Source organism: Mobula birostris, chromosome 9, assembly GCF_030028105.1.
Source record: "Mobula birostris isolate sMobBir1 chromosome 9, sMobBir1.hap1, whole genome shotgun sequence".
NCBI classification, from domain to species: Eukaryota; Metazoa; Chordata; class Chondrichthyes; order Myliobatiformes; family Myliobatidae; genus Mobula; species Mobula birostris.
Genome location: NC_092378.1, coordinates 25,687,137 through 25,709,660, shown reverse-complemented (window position 1 = coordinate 25,709,660; position 22,524 = coordinate 25,687,137). Strand labels below are relative to the sequence as shown.

Sequence of the window (22,524 nt, the reverse complement as noted above, 5' to 3'; positions counted from 1 at the left end):
AAGGCCAATATGCAGTAAGCCAGAGGAACAACACTCATAAACCTGGACGCATTGCTGTCTTCTGGACTCAATATTGAATACTGCAGATTAATTTTCTCTGTATTAGAACTGACCAATTCTCTGTTATCTTAGTTCTGTTTTTCCCATTTTCCATTAGCACAGCTAGCCTGCTGGGCATGTTGTACACTGTGTTTTGCAAGATTTAAGTGTTTTTTTTGTGTGTTTTCTCCACCATCCACTTTAACAGCTTTAATATTCCTTTGTTCTGGTTCTCTCTCTCTCTTAGAGCTATTCTGGAGGAACATTGTATCATTTCTTAATGCATGCATTTCTAAATGATAATAAACGAGGACTGAGTGTCCTCATAATCTAATCTAATCTCACTAACCCATCAACCAGTACTCTTCAGAGAGATCTTGAAGGGCTGTCAACATCTGTAGAACTGTAACCCATCAAGAGCTATGCCAATTGGAGAACAGAAATTTGAGAGCAGTTAAAGTGATTTTGTACTCAAATTACATCATTGAAGTTCTTATTTTGGAAGAACATTCCCTTTCTACTAAAAACAATTCTTACAGATTTTGTTCAGACATGCACTGGACGTGAGTTTAATTAATTAGCTATTTAGTTCTGTAGTTGTGAACTAAATAATTTAAAAGTAAACTATTTGTAGGGAAAAGCTGAAATGCTATACACTGTTTCAAAGGTTCAAGGGTTCATTTATTATCAAAGTATGTATCCATATACAATGCTGAAATTTGTATTCTCCAGATAGCTACGAAACAAAGAAAGAACATGAAAGTCGTTCATGTTCAAAGAGAAATATCAAAACCCCCCCCCCATACAAAAAAGACGGCATCCCGGTCATCAACAACACCCCCCAAACCCGCCTCCCCTTGCACAAAATGGAACAGAAACATCAAACCCTTCCCTGAAAATGACCCCTCCCCTGCACAAAAAAAACTATAGAACACAACAGAACATCAACAGCCAAACACCCTCCTCTTGCACAACAAAACGAAAAAGGAATGGGCAAATAAAAAACACAGAATATAAAAACTTTTATATTTGAAAAATTCCACCGTCCTGATTTGCAGCAGTTCAATCCATAAACGTAGAACCACGATACCATCCTATGATATAATTGACATTCATCAAAATAGAGGGACATTATTTAAAATATGATTAATTAGAAAAATGGTCATCACTTGAGGGGTTGTCAGGTACTGGCTGACCTGTTTGCTCTTGCCATGTTTAATGCGAATATGAGCACCAGAATCCATTACCAACAGTCAGTTGATTTCTTTTTTAAGTTGTAAAATGAAGATAGTAATTTAGTGTTTTCTAAACTGTTTTCTTTAGGTTGTAAAATAATAACAACATTAAAGTCTTAATATTTCTTTTTATTGGCATGTATAGATTAAATTCAAATCACCAGGAAGAAAAAAATCACTAAATTATTTCTAGTGTAACAGCTCCTCTATAAAAAGTTCTCTGTAATTTTTTTGATTTAAGAATTTCTGTTGCTACTGGGAGGTTTTCATCATGTACTTTAAAAATATTTTGTAAAATTAAGTTGCTGAAATGAAATACAGCATTTGATACACAAAACATTTTCTTAAGAAATTCTAGCCTATTTTTCTGATGTCATGCAATAAATATTCCTAAGGATCTGAATGGAAATTTCTTCATTTAAAGTTAGTGTTATTGTATAGAGCTTTTAAAATTTATTAATTACAATCCTTCTCCCCATTTTATTTATTTTAATATCTAATCTAAATGAAATCTGTCAAGTCTGGTACTTTTATATGTAAGTTACACATCTTTGTTGAACTGCTTTCCATTTATGGGATGAAATTGGAAAGGATGATAATATAACGAAAGCACAGGAAGGATGTGAACCAAACATGCAATTTTAGATGACAATTCTATAGAGAATTCTTCATTCTGGTGATTTAAGCAAATGTCTGTAAAAGTTTGAAAATGGGAAGAATACTTGTTGTGAAAGTTGTCATATAGAATATATTCATTTAGCTGGCTATAGTTGTAACAAATGTGTTGCTGTAATGTTGAAAACATGGTTCTATGCTTCAGTGTAAATGCAGAGGCAACTAAAAGTTTTAAATGTCCACTTTAGATACTTAGGAGTGTAAAGTAAAACATGTGACTAATGTGCCTTTTCCAGAGCAACAGCAAAAAGTTAAATGGAAACATCCTGCACAATGAAGTTTGGTGAATTGATGTATTAATATTTAGTCCCACCACAATACACCTAGTCTATGCATGCCAAATTGTTAATCTCAGTTAAGGTGGCTAAATTGTACCTGATGAATTGCACTTTTCATCGTGGGTCGAGATCCTTCATCTGGTGGGTCTAGAATCTTGACGTAAAATGTCAACTGTGCATTTCCCTCCATGAATGCCTGACCCACCGAGTTCCTGCTTGGTTTGGGTTTTTTTGGTTCCAAATTTCAGTGTTTGCAGTCTCTTGCATCTTCTTAAAAATCATAAATTGTGCTCAATTAATATTCTATTTTGGCATATTCCATTCCAATGAGAAACAGTGCAGAGAGTAATGCTCATTTTGATCCATTTTGTTGATCTTTCATGTATCTTTTGTAAATATTTTAACGATTTATTTCAAAGAGAGTGCCAATAGCTTCATTAGATTATTTGATCAGGGAAGCCCTTGCAAAGTGCAGAGGAATGATCCAACAGAGGGCCGATAGAATTGATGCTTGTTTCTTTGTTTTGGAGGAAGCTGAGAAAATGGATAACAGAAATAGACTGTGAAAACATGCAGTCTCTTCTCCCCTGCTCTCCCCAAAATCCAGTTCCATTAACAATGTGGTTAGCAACAAAATTGATTGAATCTTAATGCCTGGGTGCAATGTTTCCATACTATGTGCATGCTCATCAAGACTGCTTCTGCTAGACTAGGAGGCAGCTTCCCATACTCCCAAAAGTATGTTCTGAATGTGGCAAGCTCTAAAGATGTGATGGGGAAACCACCTTGCAAAGTCTCCTTCCAGCTTTGTTATCCATAAAAGCTGTGTAGGTCATTTAATAATTTTAATATAGTAGTAGCCAGTCATAGTCATAGTCATACTTTATTGATCCCGGCAGAAATTGGTTTTCATTACAGTTGCACCATAAATAATAAATAGTAATAGAACCATAAATAGTTAAATAGTAATATGTAAATTATGCCAGTAAATTATGAAATAAATCCAGGACCAGCCTATTGGCTCAGGGTGTCTGACCCTCCAAGGGAGGAGTTGTAAAGTTTGATGGCCACAGGCAGGAATGACTTCCTATGACACTCTGTGCTGCATCTCGGTGGAATGAGTCTCTGGCTGAATGTACTCCTGTGCCCAACCAGTACATTATGTAGTGGATGGGAAATATTGACCAAGATGGCATGCAACTTGGACAGCATCCTCTTTTCAGACACCACTGTGAGAAAGTCCAGTTCCATCCCTACAACATCACTGGCCTTACGAATGAGTTTGTTGATTCTGTTGGTGTCTGCTACCCTCAGCCTGCTGCCCCAGCACACAACAGCAAACATGATAGCACTGGCCACCACAGACTTGTAGAACATCCTCAACATCGTCCGGCAGATATTAAAAGACCTCAGTCTCCTCAGGAAATAGAGACGGCTCTGACCCTTCTTGTAGACAGCCTCAGTGTTCTTTGACCAGTCCAGTTTATTGTCAATTCTTATCCCCAGGTATTTGTAATCCTCCACCATGTCCACACTGACCCCCTGAATGGAAACAGGGGTCACCGGTACCTTAGTTCTCCTCAGGTCTACCACCAGCTCCTTAGTCTTTTTCACATTAAGCTGCAGATAATTCTGCTCACACCATGTGACAAAGTTTCCTACCGTAGCCCTGTACTCAGCCTTATCTCCCCTGCTGATGCATCCAACTATGGCAGAGTCATCAGAAAACTTCTGAAGATGACAAGACTCTGTGCAGTAGTTGAAGTCCGAGGTGTAAATGGTGAAGAGAAAGGGAAACAAGACAGTCCCCTGTGGAGGACATTCAGAAACATTTAAACTATTAACAGATAAGTAATAGAAGTATTTTTAATTGTCAAAAACACTGAAAATCCATATAATTTGTAGAGAAGGAACTTGCCTTCTCTTTTGTTTTATATCTGCAGACCTTTGCTTCCAGATGAACTTGGTGAAGTATCTGATTCTGCATGAGGTTTAACCAAGCAAAGGATCCACGTAGTGATTGACTCGTTATTACTGAGGCTGGAGAATTTTAGCATGGTAGAACACTCCTGCAAGCTGTCAAAAAGTTACAGACTTCACGACTGATATTGCATGCATAGAACATAATGGGCAAATGCTGCTGGTTCTATGCTGACAAGCTACGAGTCTTGTCTGTTTAAAAGTCATATAAAATAAACAAATTTGTGAACCTCCTTTTTGTGTTGCAACATTTTTCCCAGGATTAAAATAACTAGTTTAACCAGAAGAAAAAATCATAACAAATGTAAGAGACACTACTTGAACATCTGTCAAAGTTGCTGGTGAACGCAGCAGGCCAGGCAGCATCTCTAGGAAGAGGTACAGTCGACGTTTCGGGCCGAGACCCTTCGTCAGGACCCTTCGTTAGTCCTGACGAAGGGTCTCGGCCTGAAACGTCGACTGTACCTCTTCCTAGAGATGCTGCCTGGCCTGCTGCGTTCACCAGCAACTTTGATGTGTGTTGCTTGAATTTCCAGCATCTGCAGAATTCCTCGTGTTTGAACATCTGTACTCAGTTGTGGGGGGTAGGTGGGGGGAATGTGTACCAGTCATGAAAAGAACCATGCTATGCGCCAACTATGGTCTAAGACTGCATGAAAAAGCACGTAAGCAGCTGGCTTTTGCACTGGAGCCACTACAACCCTCCAGCCCAACCTTCTACTTTATCTTTCTGATGCATTATGAAATAGAACTTGCAGTTCAAATTGTAACATGCACGTGATATGATATGATATGATGGTAAAAATCTTTGGGTTTCCCTTGTATCATGTGTCTCACAAACAGCCAAGCAGCAATTGGAATACTGACTTGATCTTTGTTAATCTACATTTTATCCATGAAAGAAATTATACCTTAGTTTATTGCAAGACAGCCATGTTAGCATTCTTCCTTTTACCCTCTTTCTCCTCCTATTCTCCCCTCCAATCCATCTTCAGTTATATCAGTATTAATGAACACCATAACATGGTGGATTCGGACATATAAGTAATATTACCAGGCAAGATGCTATTACAGAATTATTGCAGCTCAGCAGGATGACATTAAGTATGTACTGGCTTTATGCAGGGACAGAGCAGCCAAAACACTTCTTCATCCTCTCTCCATAGCCATTTTAGTATTTTTACAGTCTCCTTTGAATGCTGCTAGTGAATTTGCCACCATTACTACCCCAGCAGCCCATTACAAACCTCAAACTCTTGCTGAATCAAAGTAGTTTTCCTTTGTCTTTTGGTCATCTTTATTCTAATTCCTCAAGTTCTTGAACTTCTGCCACTGGAGATAGTTTACATCTACTATATATGTAAACAGTATGCAGGATGAACTTTTCACTGTATCTTGGTACTTGTAACAAAATATTGCCATCCACCTGCTTCAAAGAGAACAACTTCAGTCTGTCCAATGAAATTCATTGCTCAGAGACACAAAAGATTTTAGATGCTGGAATCGGAATAAAAAACACAAACTCTTGGATGAACCCAGTGGGTCAGGCAGCATCTGTGGAGAGAAAGGAATGGTCTATGTTTAGGGTTGAGAACCTGCATCAGGGTCATTATTTTAATATTTTTAGTAAATCTTGTGTACTTTTTCTGAGATATTCACATCTATCCTAAAATGGACAGAATACTCCAGTTATGGCTCTGCCAGGGTTTTATAAATTTCCCCATGATCTTTTTCCAAAGACCAGAATCCTGTATTTTTTTAAAATATTCAATTTATCCTGACACTTTCAAAGCTATAAGCATATTTAACCTCAAATTTCGCTGTTCCTCTACCACTTTTGGAAGTGTGCCATCCAGTTTATATTGCCTGTCCTCATTCTTTCTCCAGAAATGTAAAACTACATATTTTCCTGCGTTAAATTCATCTGCCACATGCTTGGCTGTTGCTACCATGACCAATGCCTGTTGCAATTTCAATTTTTGTGTCATCTGCAGATTTGGAAATTTTGCTTTGGGAATGCAGATCCAAGGAAATACATATTAAGAAATGCAGATGTCCTTGTGCCAAAGCCTGAGGAATACTACCTCACATTTCCCTCCATAATACTACTTTTCTTTAATACTCTCTGTTTCATGTCATGGAGCCAGTTTTCTCTCCATGCTGCTACTGCCCCACGGGCTTCAATCTTGATGTCACATTTCCTCAAATGCCTTTTCAAAGTCCATTTACCTTTATTCAACTATATTTATCTCATCAAATCTCTCACATTTAATCAAAAAATCTGTCCAGTAGTTAAATGTATTTTGCCTAAGCATATTCCTGGCGACGTTTCTTAACACTTGTCAAAGTGACTGTTAGTTCTGGTCCTAATTATTGTTTCTAAAAGCTTCCCCACCACTTGTGTTTAAACAGACTGGTGTGTATTTGCTTGATTTATTTTTACAAACTTTCTTGTGCAAGGATGCAAAATTTAGTTCTCCAGTCTTCCACAACAACTTCAATTTATTTGTATATGGGGTCATCCTCCCTGTGAAGGTCTTTTTTTTTCCATCTGATCACTAACCATAAGTGTTCAGATACTTGTAGGATTTTTACTTGCTCTAGTATGTTTACCATTCGTCTTTTCTCTTTGTTCTAGATTCTCATTTTTGTTCTTTGCTTTAACTTACCACTTCCGTTTAATAAGTTTCTCAGTTTCTTTCTGCGCAAAAAAAAAAACTTTTTTCTGCTTATTTCTGGTTATCTCAGGAGCTCTGATGTTGATTTTCCTACCTTTCACCCACATGGAACTATTATCTAGATTTCACCCAGGTCAACTTATAGGCCATTTATTAGTAAGTTATATTTTCACTTGTCAGTCTTTGATAACAATTAATCATGCCAAATATACTTTTATTACATTTAAGTTGACCTTTCTCCAATTGGTGATTCTTTCCTTAGAGTGGGTCTTGCTAGACCATGGATCTGCGCCTGGAAAGTCATCACTCTCCAGGGCGCAGGCCTGGACAAGGTTGTATGGAAGACAGGCAGCTGCCCATGCTGCAAGTCTCCCCTCTCCATGACACCAATGTTGTCCAAGGGAAGGGCATTAGGACCCATACAGCTTGGCACCAGTGTCGTCGCAGAGCAATGTGTGATTAAGTGCCTTGCTCAAGGACACAACACGTTGCCTCGGCTGGGGCTGGAACTCATGACCTTCAGGTCACTAGTCCAATGCCTTAACCACTTGGCCACATGCCCACTTAGAGTGGGTGATCGCTCTTGAATTGCAGTTTTCAGTTTAATGATGCAATGATAGTTGCTCTCTATACTTCTGTTTCAAACTTCATTGAACTTTGACCTGCATCAGAGCCCGAGACAAGCCCATCCCTTCTTTGTCTGGAAGATGCTGGTCAGGACGCTTGAAACTTTGTCCCCCTCTTTTTCCTTTCTTATTGTTCTCCCTGTTTATCTAAGGATAATTGAAGCTCCCCATAATAATTAGTCATGGTTTTTGCATATTTGTGATTTCTCTGCAAAGTTGCTCCTTGTTTTCTCACTTGTTTTCAACAGGTATAATTGTCTAATAATGTAATTGCACCTGTAATGTTTCTTTGCAATTGTCTTTTGTACATTAATTTATGTACAACATCAACACATTCCCGTCATGTAATCTCTTATCTCATTAAGGTCATTAACAAATTCAATTTGCTTTTAACGTGCTGACTCCTTAATCCATGTTTGTTCAAGGAGCTATTAATGTTCTCCAAATTTTTACATAACAGGTAGTAAAGAGCTGTAATTGGCCCATTTGGATTCCTAAACACTAATCTTAGAATAAGAGTATAACGTTTACAATCCCTCTGTTCCTTTAACAATCGTTTGTTCATTATGTGCTGTGTCATATGAAGTGGGTGATCATGGTCTTTCTATGTCTGTAATTGTTCTTGGCAATTTTTTCTTCCAAAGTGGTTTGCCGTTGCCTTCTTCTAGGCAATGTCTTTACAAGACGGGTGACCCCAGCCATTATGAATACTCTTCAGAGATTGTCTGCCTGGCACCAGTGGTCGCATAACCAGGATATGGTATGCACCAGCTCCTCATGTGACCATCTATCATCTACTCCCAGGGCTTCACGTGACCCTGATCTGGGGGCGAAGCAGTTAGCAGGTGCTACACTGTGCCCAAGGTTGACCTGCAGGCTAGTGAAGGGGAAGAGTGCCTTACATCTCCTGCCACCCCCTCCCCTTTAACAATAGAGGAATATTCGTTATAGAGGAATTCTTCATCAGCTTTGATCTTGAGCTTCATTTCATGGCATTCTATCTCCTTGCTCCCATTAAAATCATCACCATGCACAGTCAAGGTGATTCTCCACCATCTCTTCAGCAGCCGGAATCCAGAATAGCTGTTCAAGAAATTAGTGGAGTCTGAGCAATGCAGCAGGAAAAGTACCTGGCATGTTGTCAAGCTATATAAATGGGCTGTAATAATTAATTTGTACTTGTAACTTAATTGAAAATATTAAAAACTAAGCTTTTTAAAACCATTAAGTTGAATTCAATATTCAAATAGGAGCTGGTGCTGTAATGTGCAATGCTGGAAGGTTGAGGTGCAAGCTGTGATCTATGACATTTACATCTGCAATAACGATGTGCAGCTCATGGAGCTCAGCTCAGTATTGCTGACATGTCTTTAAAATGCAGGATTTCAGAGATGATAAGAGTAAAACTGGAACTTGATTCAGGTGACTGTCGTATCCCTGTGGTAAGTTAAGGTACAGTCGTGGTTCATGATTATGAATGGAAGTGTGTTATTGCATCTTGGGTAGGTAATGGGACACCAAATGCAGTGTCTAAGGTGATAGCTAGTATCATATACTGCCCTGATATTGGGGTTCCAGAAGTTATGTTGCAGGCTTAATAGCAAGATTGAGGACATCTTGCAGCTGGAGAGAAACTTGGAGTGTATGGAGGAGAACCCAAATGTATAACAAATACAATTCTTATGGCAAATCTTGACTAAGATTGGAAATGAGTATCTGCATTTGAGCAGCTTGGGTTGAAAATAAAACCCAGAACTTAGGGAACTATGTGCATTGTTATTTTCAGCCACACATCAAAAACTACTTGATGTATTTTTTTTATTGTAGTTCACATTAAGACCTTGTAGATCTCCCAAAATCCAGACCCTAGGATCAAAATGAAATATTGGTTTTTATCATATCTGAGGTTATTCTAACAATGTATTTCCAAAAGTCTTCCGGATAACAGCAATTCCAAAGCATATGAAGTAAGTCTCTATCACAAGATTTACATCTCTGACAATTAGGAGAGGCGTTATGGTATATTTTGTGCAGTCTATGTGGAATGTAGTAGGTCCTGTTAAAAATATTAAACTGTATTTGTCTATGTTTAGTTGAAATTAATACAGTTTGGGACATTTGAAGTATATTACACCAATCAGCATCATTGTAATTGCATTCAAGATCTGATTCCCACTTATTTTTAATATCACTCTTAGTATAGCTTGGCAAGTTGCTGTTTAAAATAATATAAATAGATGACGTAAGACCCTTTGTAGTGTACAGGGCTTCGCTAAGCAAGTGCTTTTCAAATGGGGATTCTATTGGAATTTGTGGATAGCCTGTATAACTGTAATGGACCCAGGGTCTAATCTGAAAATATTTAAATAAATTATGATTTGGTAGATTAAATTTACCAGACAGTTGTTGAAAACTGGCAAAGTTATCTTGGCTATATAAATCTTCAACTGTTTTTATACCACTATTAACCAGAATTCCGTCTGCAATCAGGTGGGGGATATTGGGGTTATTCCATAGAGGAGTTTATAAATATAATTTATTATTTAATATAAATTTACAGAACAATATAAATATACTTTATACTGCTCGCGGCTACAGCTGTATCCTACAAAACTGGAAATCTGAATTTCCTCCCTCACTCAGGTTAAATGAGTTAACATCCTGTAGGAAATCTGAAAAGATCTTGTATAGTGTGAGGAGGAAACCAGCAACATATGAAAAAATATGGGACTCCTTTTTGACCTTATTACCATCATTACACCTCCTCGGTTACTGAATTAGTATGGATACCTGTCTTCCTGTGCTTCTACTATCTGCTTAGTGTAGTAATATATACTTAATTAATACACATTAGGACCTCATACCTTACTTGATCGAATTTTATTTTTGCTATTTTTCAACTGTGAACGAGGAAAAATTTTTTACCATACCAGGGTTGTGGGTGGGGGGGCGGTGGTGGGAGGGAGTATTTTGGCTGTTTTTTGTTTGTTTTTTTTCTTATGTGTATCTGTTGTAAAACTACTTGATGGATAAATGTATGGCTGTAAAATTGGAATTTGGGGGTCCTATTCAAGATATTCACACCTGTAGAAGTGTGAGAGCATTGTTCTTTGATGGTAAGTTTCAATGGAAAAGAGAAATTTTGTTTGATACATCCATTGATTTTGCAGTATTAACTAGCAGGATAGGTGAGTGGAAACTGGTCAATATGGAGTATTTTAATTTTCAAACTAAAGGTGCTACACAGAGATGGTTGCAAAAAGAAAAAAATAGCTCATGATGTTGGTGGTAATCCACTGACATTGATTAAGGAGTGGAAATGGATAAAAAAGTGAAAATGATTCACCTTTCAACTGGTGATCTCAACTGTTTGGATACTCCAAGAATTTTGCTTCCTTTTCAACTAGTTGCAGTCTGTCAATGACAGATGTAGAGTCGACTGGTAATATATTACGGATTAGAAAGTTAGGTGAAAGGTACATTGAGGTAAGCACAATAGGTTAAAAACGTATGTAGACAGGTTAAGTGAATGGGCAAGTAAATTATAGATGGAATATAATACAGAATGAACACACCAATGCCCAGAAATGGAAAAGTCTACAGAAAGTGACAAATGTCCATCTCGGGCAAATCCTCCATTGAGCACGTTTACAATAAGCTCTGCCACCATCCAGGCCAAGCTCTTTTCTTGCTTCTGCCATCAGACAGGAGGTACAGAACCCCCCGGTCCCACACCACCAGGTTCAGAAACAGTTATTACCTTACAGCCATCAGCCTCCTGAACCAGCATGGATTGCTTCACTCTACTCAACTCTGAACTGATTTCACAACCTACAGATTCACTTTCAAGGACTTTACAGTTCATGTTCTCAGCATTCTTTCGCACATTATATTTTTTTCAGTCTGCTTCTGTATGTTTTTTCATAAATTCTATTGTATTTCTTTATTTTCTTGTAAATGCCTGCAAGAATATGAATCTCAGGGTAGTATGTGGTGTTATACTGTATATGTAGTTTGACTATAAATTTACTTTGACTTTGGTAGAATATAATGTTCATTTTGGTGGGAGAAAATAAAAGGCAGAACTTCTTATAAGATATAATTGCGAAGTACTGGCATTGCAGTGATGTTGATGTATATTTACACAAGCGACAAAGTTAATATTCAGGTACGCAAGGCACCTTCATTGTACTGGCTTTCATTGCAATAGAATTGAGTATAGACATTAGACGTCTTGGCTTACACTTCACAACCAGATGGATTTGAAGTATTTCTCATTGTTTAATTAGAAACCTTATTGATGAAGGTAGATGTTCTCGTGACAAAGACAGAACCCTCTGATTCATACCTATTCCTCTATCTACCTTACGCTCTTTTTGGTTTTGGTTTTAGTTTTGCTTTCCAAAGTTTATATGTAATTGGCAAATATTTAATGATTGCATGTCATTTTGGTGGCTAATTTCCTTTTTCACTTGGCCTGAAGAACCTGGCAGATGGTTTTCTTGAAAAGCAAATAACTGTAAGTGCTGTAAATCTGAAACAAAAACAGGAATGCAGACAATACTTAGGAGGTCAAGCAGCATTCTATGAATAGAGAAATAAAAATAACCCTAAAGAACTGTGCCCTGAAGGTTAGTCCCTGACAATGGATACCATTCTGTAATTGAGAAGCAAAACAATTGTAAGCACATGATCAACAGTGACTGTGCTTCAAGCCCTCCCTTGTGCTGATGAGGTAGGCCCAGGTATATTTTCATATTACCATCATAATTAATTTAATTACAGTGGAGAAGTATGGAATTTTGATGGTTTATGAGTGTAGAGGGCTGAAAGTTGAGGCTCTCAACACTGGTATACCTGCTTAAAGGCCAATCCCTCCAAAATGCTTGGAGTCAATCCTGAGGGGTCTTTTAGAAATTCTATAAGTCTATAAAGAAAAGGGATTTTAAAAAATGCCCTAAATGCTTGCAGGAAAAAATGAGGTCATTCAGTGAAAATGAATAACTGTTTTGGGCACTGGGAAAGTATCCACAAATACCACATAAAATGACTAGTGAAATTATAAAAGTCTGACAGCCTGCATTTACTGCAAACCCACATAGCAACCTGGCAAGCTCTGTTACCCAACAGCTGTAAAGATATTTGAGACACTCATATTCGGCCATCACTCTTAAAATCTATTTCAAGTTGCCAGTTTTTTTATATACCATTTTTACTTGTTTAAATATGTTTAATTTGAAGTGCTTGTCAATGAGATAAATATATCAATTTTTTCTTCCTTCAAAAGCACCACGGTACTAATTTCATTAAATAGTGCTTATAAAAGAGTATCACAAATCCAAGGTGCCAGTAGTTTGTTGGAGCTTCTGTGCAATTAAGTTTCTGTTCCTTAACCAGAAAATATACTTTTACTGTTAAATATTTTATCTCTCTGCAGCTAAAATGCCACATACAACATGAAGTTTCAAAAGCCAAAGGCAATTAATAATAGTTTTCCCACTAAACTGAATATAGCCATTCCAAATTTCTTGAATTGCTACAGAAAGGTCTTGTTATTCTTTTTCTTTATTCTTTATCAAAGCTTACTGCTTTGATCTAATTGGTTAATTTTTGTAGGGCAAGTCATTGTGTACTGTTGCATCCTTAAAAACACAGTAAGTTTGTGAAATGATTCATAAAATTCCAGTGACGCTTCTTGATCTTCAATACACTGAAATAAATAGTCTTCATACTGGAATTGTTATTTTCACGGGATCTTTTGTATTAAAGGTTCAAAGGTTCAATTTATTATCAGAGTATGTCTGCAGGACACAACTGTGAGATCTGTCTTTTGTAGATAGCCGTGAAACAAAGAAAACTATGGAAGTCATTCAAATAAAAGCATCAACCCCAACCCCTCCACAAAAAAAACTAACAAATCACGGAAAAGAACGGCAACATGTTCATTCAACCCTCCCCCCCGCCACCCCACGTGAGAAGAAAAAAATTAAACATCCTAACATTTTATCATGAAGAGAATTGGCTTTCTCTAATGTTAGCTGTTCTTAAATGTTTGGTGTTTTGTATTGAATACAAAGCAAAATGGGAACATCACATGGATCAAGATTCAAAGTACACATATCAAAGAATATATAAGTTATACAACCTTGAGATTTGTCTGCTTACAGGCAACCACAAAGCAAGAAACCTGACAGAACTGAATTATAAAAAAGACCAACACCTAATGTGCAAAGAAGGAGAAAAAAATCACAAATCATGCAAACAATAGAAGTGAGGAACAACATTCCAAACAGGATTGAGCAGCCCGGAGTAGGCCTGAACCCTCGGTCTTAGTTTATCATATTAGTGAAGCTCACACACACGAAGCACGGCAGCCGGGGCAGTTTCAGAGCCTCAGTGCAGAGTTAGCACCACCCTTGCCATTGGTCCTGACATCCTGCCTTTCCAGTCTCTCTGAGCTGGTGTTTAAATTGTCCACAGCGGATCGTGCTTAGCATTAGGACCAGAGCCCTGCTCTAGGCCTAGACTATGCTGCCCAGCGATTTGCTCTGGGCCTAGATCTCACTGCTCAGACTGAAGCCGTTCTTGACCTCTCCAAATCGGCTTGGTGCTTAGAGCGATCCAACCTTGCACCCAGGTTAGTTGGACGGGCATCGAAACTCCTCTGCCTCGACTCCTCCTTTCCGAATTGCTCACTCCAACTCCATCTGCATCAATTTTGCAAAACACCAGAAGGGCTCATCCCTCAAATTCACTTTGCTTGCCTCCTCACTGTTTACAGTGATAGTTTACCGCAATTTACTTCAGAAAAAATGTTATTATTAATGATTTTAGTCAAATTTCTTGCCTTTCAAACGACCAGTAAGTTGTCACTCACCTCTTTTTTTCCCCAGTGAGTAACTACTTTTCAACAACCAAGAAGCACTCAGGTTTGGAATTAATTGATTTCAGCTAGAGCAATGGTTAATTTTATGACAATCTATTCTGGTGTTTAGCATGAGCGAGGGGAAAGTGAGCAGGATTCCTACTCCCAATAGTGGTGGCAGATGTGAGTAGATGTTGGAAGGATTGGACTTGGACTGTGGTTGCTGCAACTAAATGGCCTGCCAATAAGTTGAGTCAGAATTCTCAACTCCCCTAGCCAAGGCTTTGGAAGTTGACCAATACCTATGTAATGACACCCTAGCAAAATCAGTATCCAAGGAGGAAAGAGAATAATCAGAAGCCAATTTTTGTGAAAAAAGCTGACACTAAGAAATTGCACTATTAATCTCTGCTCGTCTTTCATTTAAGTGGCCATTTTTGCATATGAATAGTCAATTGTCTGAAGGCAATGGAAAATGTTATAGCTATAGTCTGTTTATAATGCCGTATTGTTCATTCACCTGCAGAACCAAAAATTTAAATGGTTCTTAGAATGTTCAGGTGTTTTTGCAATATTAAAGCACAATGTTTCATGCCAATAACTTTGCTTTTGAATTGTTGTTATCAATATAAAACTACTTGTGTTTTAAACAGTCTTTTGGCTAATTGTAATTTTTGTAAAATTTTCAAATATCTGTGGTGAGAGTGAAATCCTACAAAGCTCACTTCTCGTAAATAAATCACGAAGAAGTGTCTCAATTTCTGGTGTGTATATTGTATTTGGACAGAAAAAAATGCATTTGAAGTTAATGGTTCTCAGTGTTAAAACTTTTTTTTACATTGGGGTGATTGTCAGTAGCTCTTAACAAGATTTGAGTCCTATTACATTAATTTCTCATGAACATATGTCCCCACTCCTCCATCAAAGCCTTTCATTGCTCTAGAAAGTTACTGTACATTGTTAGGTAAACTCAATGATGCCTTCAATTATGTATTTGATTTAAGCTCTTATTTTTGCATGGGTAATTCCATTTGCAAAACGTTGTCTGTGTTGCAGATTTTCACAGAACCTCACAGGGTATGGAAATATACATGTGGCTGTAACTCCTTGTACCATTTTCACTGAGCATTGGATAGGGCGTGTAAAAGAAAGCAGCTTTGAAGCATCCGGCACCCATTTACTTTGAGTGCTTTGGACTTTTTAAATAAAAGGTTATTGCTCGCATTCCTCATAATGCATATTGCTCCTGATCATTTTGAAGAACTCAACATTAATTTAAAGATTAAAATCAGCTGAAATTATTGAATAAGATTTAGTTCCTATATTGCAGAAAGTCTAATGTTATTTTTTGGGGGGTATGTATCTGGACAAGTTCAGGAGCTGTTATTAGTGATTTGCTGCTGCTCTATGGTATACCATGTGGCAGAGTAATCAGTATACTGACACGAGCATTAACTATTCTCACAATTACAAAAACCTTTAAAATATTGCACTTTGAATGAGATGTAACTGAGTTTTAATAATATTCAAATTCTAATTTCTGCTTTCTACAATGTATTAGTCATTAACATAGAAATATTATGCATATGATTTCCATTCCTTCACTTATTTTAAATTTCCAAGCTTTTAATTTTTATGCAGTTTGATTTTCAGTTTCTACCTTATTTGCATGTGAATGTCTCATTATTTTTGTGGTCGCGAGAGATCCCCAGAGCCGATACCTGATAGCAATTGATATCAGGAAAGAATAAGTCATGCACAGAGGCCGTTTGTCCTTTGTGTGCAGCTTTATTCAAAGTTGGCAATGAGCACTTTATGAAAATGCCAAATGGTGAGTTCAGGCACCCCTTCTTTGCCTTAAAGTAAACTGCACACTGTGCACCAAAGGATTTTGAGGATTTGTGATTTTGTATTTTTGTTTAGAATTAGTCAAAACTTTTGTTACTTTAAATGCATGTGTCTGCATTTTGTTGCAGCAAGGTTTTCTTTCTAAATCTGTAAAATTTATTCTCAAAGTACATATATTTCACCATATGCAACCCTGAGATTCATTTTCTTGTGAACATAATACAAAGAAACACAATAGAATCAATGAAAAATTGCGCACAAGATGGATAAGCAATTGGCAAGGACAACAGACCATGCAAATACTAAAACTAAGGAAAAAAGCAAAGTAATAATCATAAATAAATATCAAGAAGAGTCCTTGAAAGTGAGTCCATAGGTTGTGGGAACAGTTCAGTGTTGTGGTGAGTGAAGTTATCCCTTCTGGTTCAAGGGCCTGATGGCTGAGGAGCAGTAACTGTTCCTCAACCTGGTGGTGTGGGTTCTAATGGCAGCAGTGAGAAGAGAGCATTGCCTTCCTCGATGATGAATGCTACTTTCCTGCAATAGCATTCCTTGTAGATGTGCTCAAGAGGTGAGGAGGGCTTTATCAGTGATAGACTGGGCAGTGTCCATTACTTTGTAGGCTTTAATTATTCACCTAATATATTTAACCAATATCACCCCCACCCTTTTCTCCCATTCCTCATCCTTTCGAATAACATTTTTAGATCAGTTTTATCAGCAAATTGTATTTGGTTTTGTCAGCTTATATTTAACAAGGAATATACACTACTGCTTCTCCAGGAGTATTTTTTTTTCGTTTGCTTTAATTGTAATATATATACAAAGTGACACACATCAAAGTTGCTGGTGAATGCAGCAGGTCAGGCAGCATCTGTAGGAAGAGGTGCAGTCGACGTTTCATTTTGGATCGCCCCCTCCCCCTCTGACTTTCAAATCTCTTACTAGCTCTTTCTTCAATTAGTCCTGACGAAGGGCCTCGGTCTGAAACGTCGACTGTACCCCTTCCTAGAGATGCTGCCTGACCTGCTGCGTTCACCAGCAACTTTGATGTGTGTTGCTTGAATTTCCAGCATCTACAGAATTCCTCGTGTTTGCATATATACAAAGTGGTTCAGTTGCTTAGTTGATCTGAGCAGGCTCTGAAATGCTTAGTGACCAATTGACATAGTGATCAAGTCGAAGGGCAGTGTTCTATTAGGGATCGTCCTAAGTAGCTGATAGATTCCTTCTAAACCTGTTGTTTCTGCTTTTTGCAAACAGTTTTAAGATAACCTTGTATTAATATGGTAAAATGTTAATAAATTACATGAATGCAATAATTGCATTTGTAGGTGCAGCATTTTTCTTTTGCTAATTAGAAAGAAATCAAAGGATTTTCAAATGAGAATTGGTGAAAATCCCTATGCTATAACGTTGTGAGTAAATTACATTATGTTGAAAGATGTTCCTTTATTTCATTAAATGCAAGATAGAGTTCTATCTGTGCTGGATAGTTGTTGAAAATTATTTTAAAAAACTGTGGCTATGGTTCAAAGTTTTGATGAATCCTATAGTTCTGGAAGTGTTTATGACACATACAAATATATACTATTGTTTGATTTTCCCTTCTCATTGTTCTGTGATCGTGAAAAGCAGATACCATCCTTATCAAAGTTGGAATATTGCTTAACTTCTGTCTAGTATTTTAATTGGTTGCAAAAAGATAATGAAGTAATTGAGTCTTTGAGTCACAGAAACAAACTGTTCATCCCAACTGGTCCATGCTGACTAAGATGCCCACTTAGTTCTATTTGCCTTATTTGGTCCACATCCCTTTAAACCTTTCCGATCTATGTACCTGTTCAAATAATGTTTAAGTATTGTTAATGTACCTGCCTCAACCACTTTCTCTGGCAGTTTGTATCATACACTGACCACTCTCCTCAGGTTCTTATTAAATCCTTCCCCTTTGACCTTAAACCTGTGCCCTCTTGCTTTTAATTCCACAATGCTTGGGAAAAGGTTATGTGCATTCCCCCTGCCTATGGCCTCATAATTTTATAGACCTTTTCTTATTTATTAGAAAAGAAGTTGACTCTTCAGAGTTTATTTTGAAATTGGAAAATGCTACACGCAGGTGCAAATTTCACGACAAACAACATTTAAATGATAGTAAGCCTGATTCTGATTTTGAAGTATTGCAGAATGCCTCCCAGAAATCTGAATGGTATTCTGTCGTACTTGAATGTTGTAAAGACTGTCCCCAGATTACAACAAAGTTCCAGTCCTGTTTGTAAACCATAAATGGACGAAAAGAGTGTATTGGAAAAGATCAAAGAAACATCTGTAACAGAAGAACAGCCACCGGCCTGCCTCACTGATGAATGAGTAGGTGGGTCTGCTCACCCCTCCCAGCTCTGTTCAGCCTAACATAATACCTGATCATTTCAGTTTGGGCTTCGGGCATGGAGAGAGTAGAGAAGGCACACGGAAATGCCCCACTCCCACTCTGCAGAAGATGCCTGAAGCCTCTCAGCAGCCTGGAAATGTGTCCTCTCCCATCCTGCCTCTCTACCAAGCATTTTTCTTAAGTTGAGCATTCACAACCTAAGGAGAAACCTGTATCTTGCTTTGTATTTATGGCATTAACTTGCTGATGTCATCTGTTGTGTTCTATTTTCAGGCATCTGTTTAAAATTAGCTCATGTTCTGTTTTGTAGCACTGGTTTATTATGAATTATTTTTTCTCTTGCAGCTTGACCAAGTGGCTCAGCAACGTAACCTAACCAGCTTGGGACTGTTTCTATCATGTGCACAGAAGCAGTTATCTACACTTTTGGAAGATATGCCTTTAGCTGTGGAACAAGACACTGAGTAACTTCAAGATGTTTAAACAGATGAAGCAAGAAAAACAAATATTACAATAAACCTGACACCATCTATTTGGTTTCTGTGTGTTCGGAAATGCCATTCGTGTTGTGCATGCCAGTTTAAAATGTGTGCACAATACTTACTTGAAGTCACTAGCAGCCTTGAAGACCTTCAAAACAGATTCTCTTAAGTTTGCACAAAAATATTATCAACTTAATTGGCACAAAACTATAAAATTAGCTTAATAAAGGGAGTAACATTAAGCTTATAAACATTAATTTTACACAAAAGGGGCACCCTTGTTCATATATCATTAAGATATAATTTTATAAGCACTGTAATATGAGACTTACACGTACCAATTTTGTACAGGTACCAAAATTGCTTTCATCTAATGCCAGATGTATATTTCTTAATCATATTCGACATTTGCAACATCTGAGGAGTTTTGGACGATAGGGACTTAAAACCAGTTTTAAAAGATCTTGTATATCCTCCATTGAATTTTTTAGTTTCTTTAATTTTATATTGTCTGCTGCAAAATAACACTATAGTTTTTATGGTTTCTTATTTCAGTGTTCTTTGCAGGAAAGAATTTGCCGGATAGCTATGTACATCAAAATATTAATTTGAATTCAGATTGTACTTATCACAACAATACATCAAACTTGCATTTATTTTGGATTAAATTTTTAAGTTGAGAGTTTGGAATAATGAGAGGCGATCTAATTGAAATGCTTCAATTTTAGAGAGCTTCTCAAAGTCAATGTGCTATTTCCCCTGGAAAATCTAACATTATGGATCTTAATCTCAGTGTAAGTTATTAGCCATTTAAGTCTGAGATGGGAGTTCTTCACTTATAAATCCTCAGAAAGAAGACTGGCAGTTCTGTCATAGGTGAGTACGGTAAACATAGGTTAATGTAATTTTGGACATGAAGAAATGGAAAAACATTGTCAGGTTCAGATGAAGATGTAAGCAATTAGCTGTGATCTTATTAAGTAATCAGGTTTGAGGGTCTGTTTGCACTATGCTCTCTAATGTACATTTTTTTCTGAGTATTTTGACCTTTAACTTGAGTATTGAGCTGAAGATGAATTATCATGTCAATAGGTAAATGAAAGAATTGTGCAAGTGCATATGCAGGCAGGTTGATAAGCCAGATAGTTAGCTGGTTGGGCAGCTTCAATGGATAGGGAAACAATTTTAACATCACAAGTCAATTACCTTTCACCAAATAGAAATCTCTTCCTGCATTTTGTACTTTTATTTCAGATTTCCAGCACCTGTAATTTTGCAGTTTTAAATTCACAAGTATGCCTAAGTGACCATGTACAGTATAGCAAGGCACCTCAAACACATATGGACTATTGGTCCCTGTGAGGGTGAAAGGATCATTTTCCTAGTTTTGGGTGTTTCTGCCATATTGTCATTCACTAATTTTGGCTATGTTTGTGTAGATTTTGGAATAGCATAATATTTAAACATTTTAACCAAGGATTTTTCTGGACCAGGCCTATTACTGTGCTTTCTGTCATAATTTCTGTGTTTGACAGAGGTAGAAATCAAATGTAAATCATATTCAACAAAATATAATCTATTTTAGAAATATCACTTTCTGTAATGAAGAAGCTAATTTTATGTTGATTAAAGAAGGAAAATAAATTCCTTATTTGAGGTGAATGTATAACGTTACTTAATTTTTAAGCAATTGAATAAGAACTTCTAATTTTTATGGTCTCATTAGGAGTGACTCCTTCCTGTGGCTAAAGAATGGGGTAAATATATTATTGTGATCTGCCCTCATAGAACATAGAAATCTGCAGCACATTACAGGCCCTTCAGCCCACAATGTTGTGCTGACCATGTAACCTACTCCAGAAACAGCCTAGAATTTCCGTAGTACATAGTCCTCTAATTTTCTAAGCTCCATGTACCTATCTAAGAGGCTCTTACAAGACCCTGTTGTATCCACTTCCACCACTGCCACCAGCAGTGCATTCCACGCACCCGCCACTCTCTGTGTGACATAGTCATAGTCATACTTTATTGATCCCAGGGGGAAATTGACAAACTTACCCCTGGCATCCCCTCGATACCTATTTCCAAGCACCTTAAAACTATGCCCCCTCATGTTTTATGGCCCCTCACATTAGCCATTTCAGCCCTGGAAAAAAGCCTCTGGCTAGCTACACGATCAATGCCTCTGATCATCTTGTACACCTATATATCATGGTAGTTTATATTTCCCATGAACATTTGAAAAGCAGACCATACAAAATTACTTTTTTTGTTTGATTATACAGTGTATTCTGTTTAATCGGGACAGGTGCTTATTTGAGACAGCACTTAAAGAACAAATACTAATTGAGAAAATAATGTTTGTTTATTTATTTATTTAGGACACTATTCCACTTAAACAGGACAGGAGATTGTTGCTGAGAGGTTTCTAACTAGCGTCAGTTGAGTGGACTTATGCGGCGGTTAGAAATATGACCATGTTAAAGTGAACAGTTTTCACATAGTATCAGTTATATTTGTGTTCAAAAAGCAGTGATTTTTGTCATTGATAGTTGGTGAGAAATAAGAAGTAAGACAGTTCAGAACTGTTTTGCTCACTGGTTTCAAGCATTCAGGCTTCAAGATGTCAGAAATGGCTAGGAGTGAAAATGAAATGAGTTTTTCTACTTCAACAAAGTTAGAAACTACAAAGAATTCAAAGGTATCGACAATCATCTTGAATGTTTCCACGAAAAGGAAGATTTGGAAGATGCAATCATCGAAAGCATTGTATGAAGCCAGTCCATCATCTGCACTAGGTTTCTGTGTTTAATTTGTTCATTTACAGTCAATCAAAAGTACACGGCGGAGCACACTGAATGAATTCCTCCATCAATACCTATTAGGAAATAAAGCACAGTTATATAGTGCTGTAGTAGTATTGATAGGGTTTTAATTTGTTCGTATTTTATTTAAAGAAATATATCATTGCGGTTAAAGGGTAGTTTTCCTTTCTTATATATACATTTTAAACTATTTCCATGAAACTTCATCAGATTGGGGCAGCTTCTTAATTGGGCCCAAATGTACCGCTTCCAGTGTGTCCCAATTAACTGGAATCCACTGTATATTGAATTTTATTGATTTTTAAAAGACTTTTAGTAAATAAAGCAAAAAATGATTAACTATAGTGGATGAATAATATTAATAAACAGTGCTCCCTTGAGTAAATATCTTCATACTTCTCCATTTAATCTTTTCCCCACTCCAACCCCTACGATGCAAATTTGGCAAAAGTGGGGGGTAAACATGATTAAGTTATCCCTGAAAGGCTCATCTTATTAACTTGTATAAACATGCTTATGCATTCAAATACTAACAAATTTTACACCTGTCAGTGCTGTCATTCATCACAAATTCTTTCACTGCTTCAGGGGGAAAATTGAC

The 22,524-nt window shown here is 37.2% G+C and overlaps 1 protein-coding gene across 1 annotated transcript in view; it reads left to right on the top strand.

Moving 5' to 3' along the window:
* The window catches only part of LOC140202593 (coiled-coil domain-containing protein 91-like), a 194,453-nt gene extending 172,191 nt beyond the window's left edge, over positions 1–22,262 (top strand). Inside the window, exon 13 of the mRNA XM_072267633.1 lies at positions 18,962–22,262. Within this exon, the coding sequence (XP_072123734.1) occupies positions 18,962–19,084 (123 nt within the window). The 3' untranslated portion in view covers positions 19,085–22,262. The remainder of the gene's footprint in view (positions 1–18,961) is intronic.
* Positions 22,263–22,524: the final 262 nt, after the last annotated feature.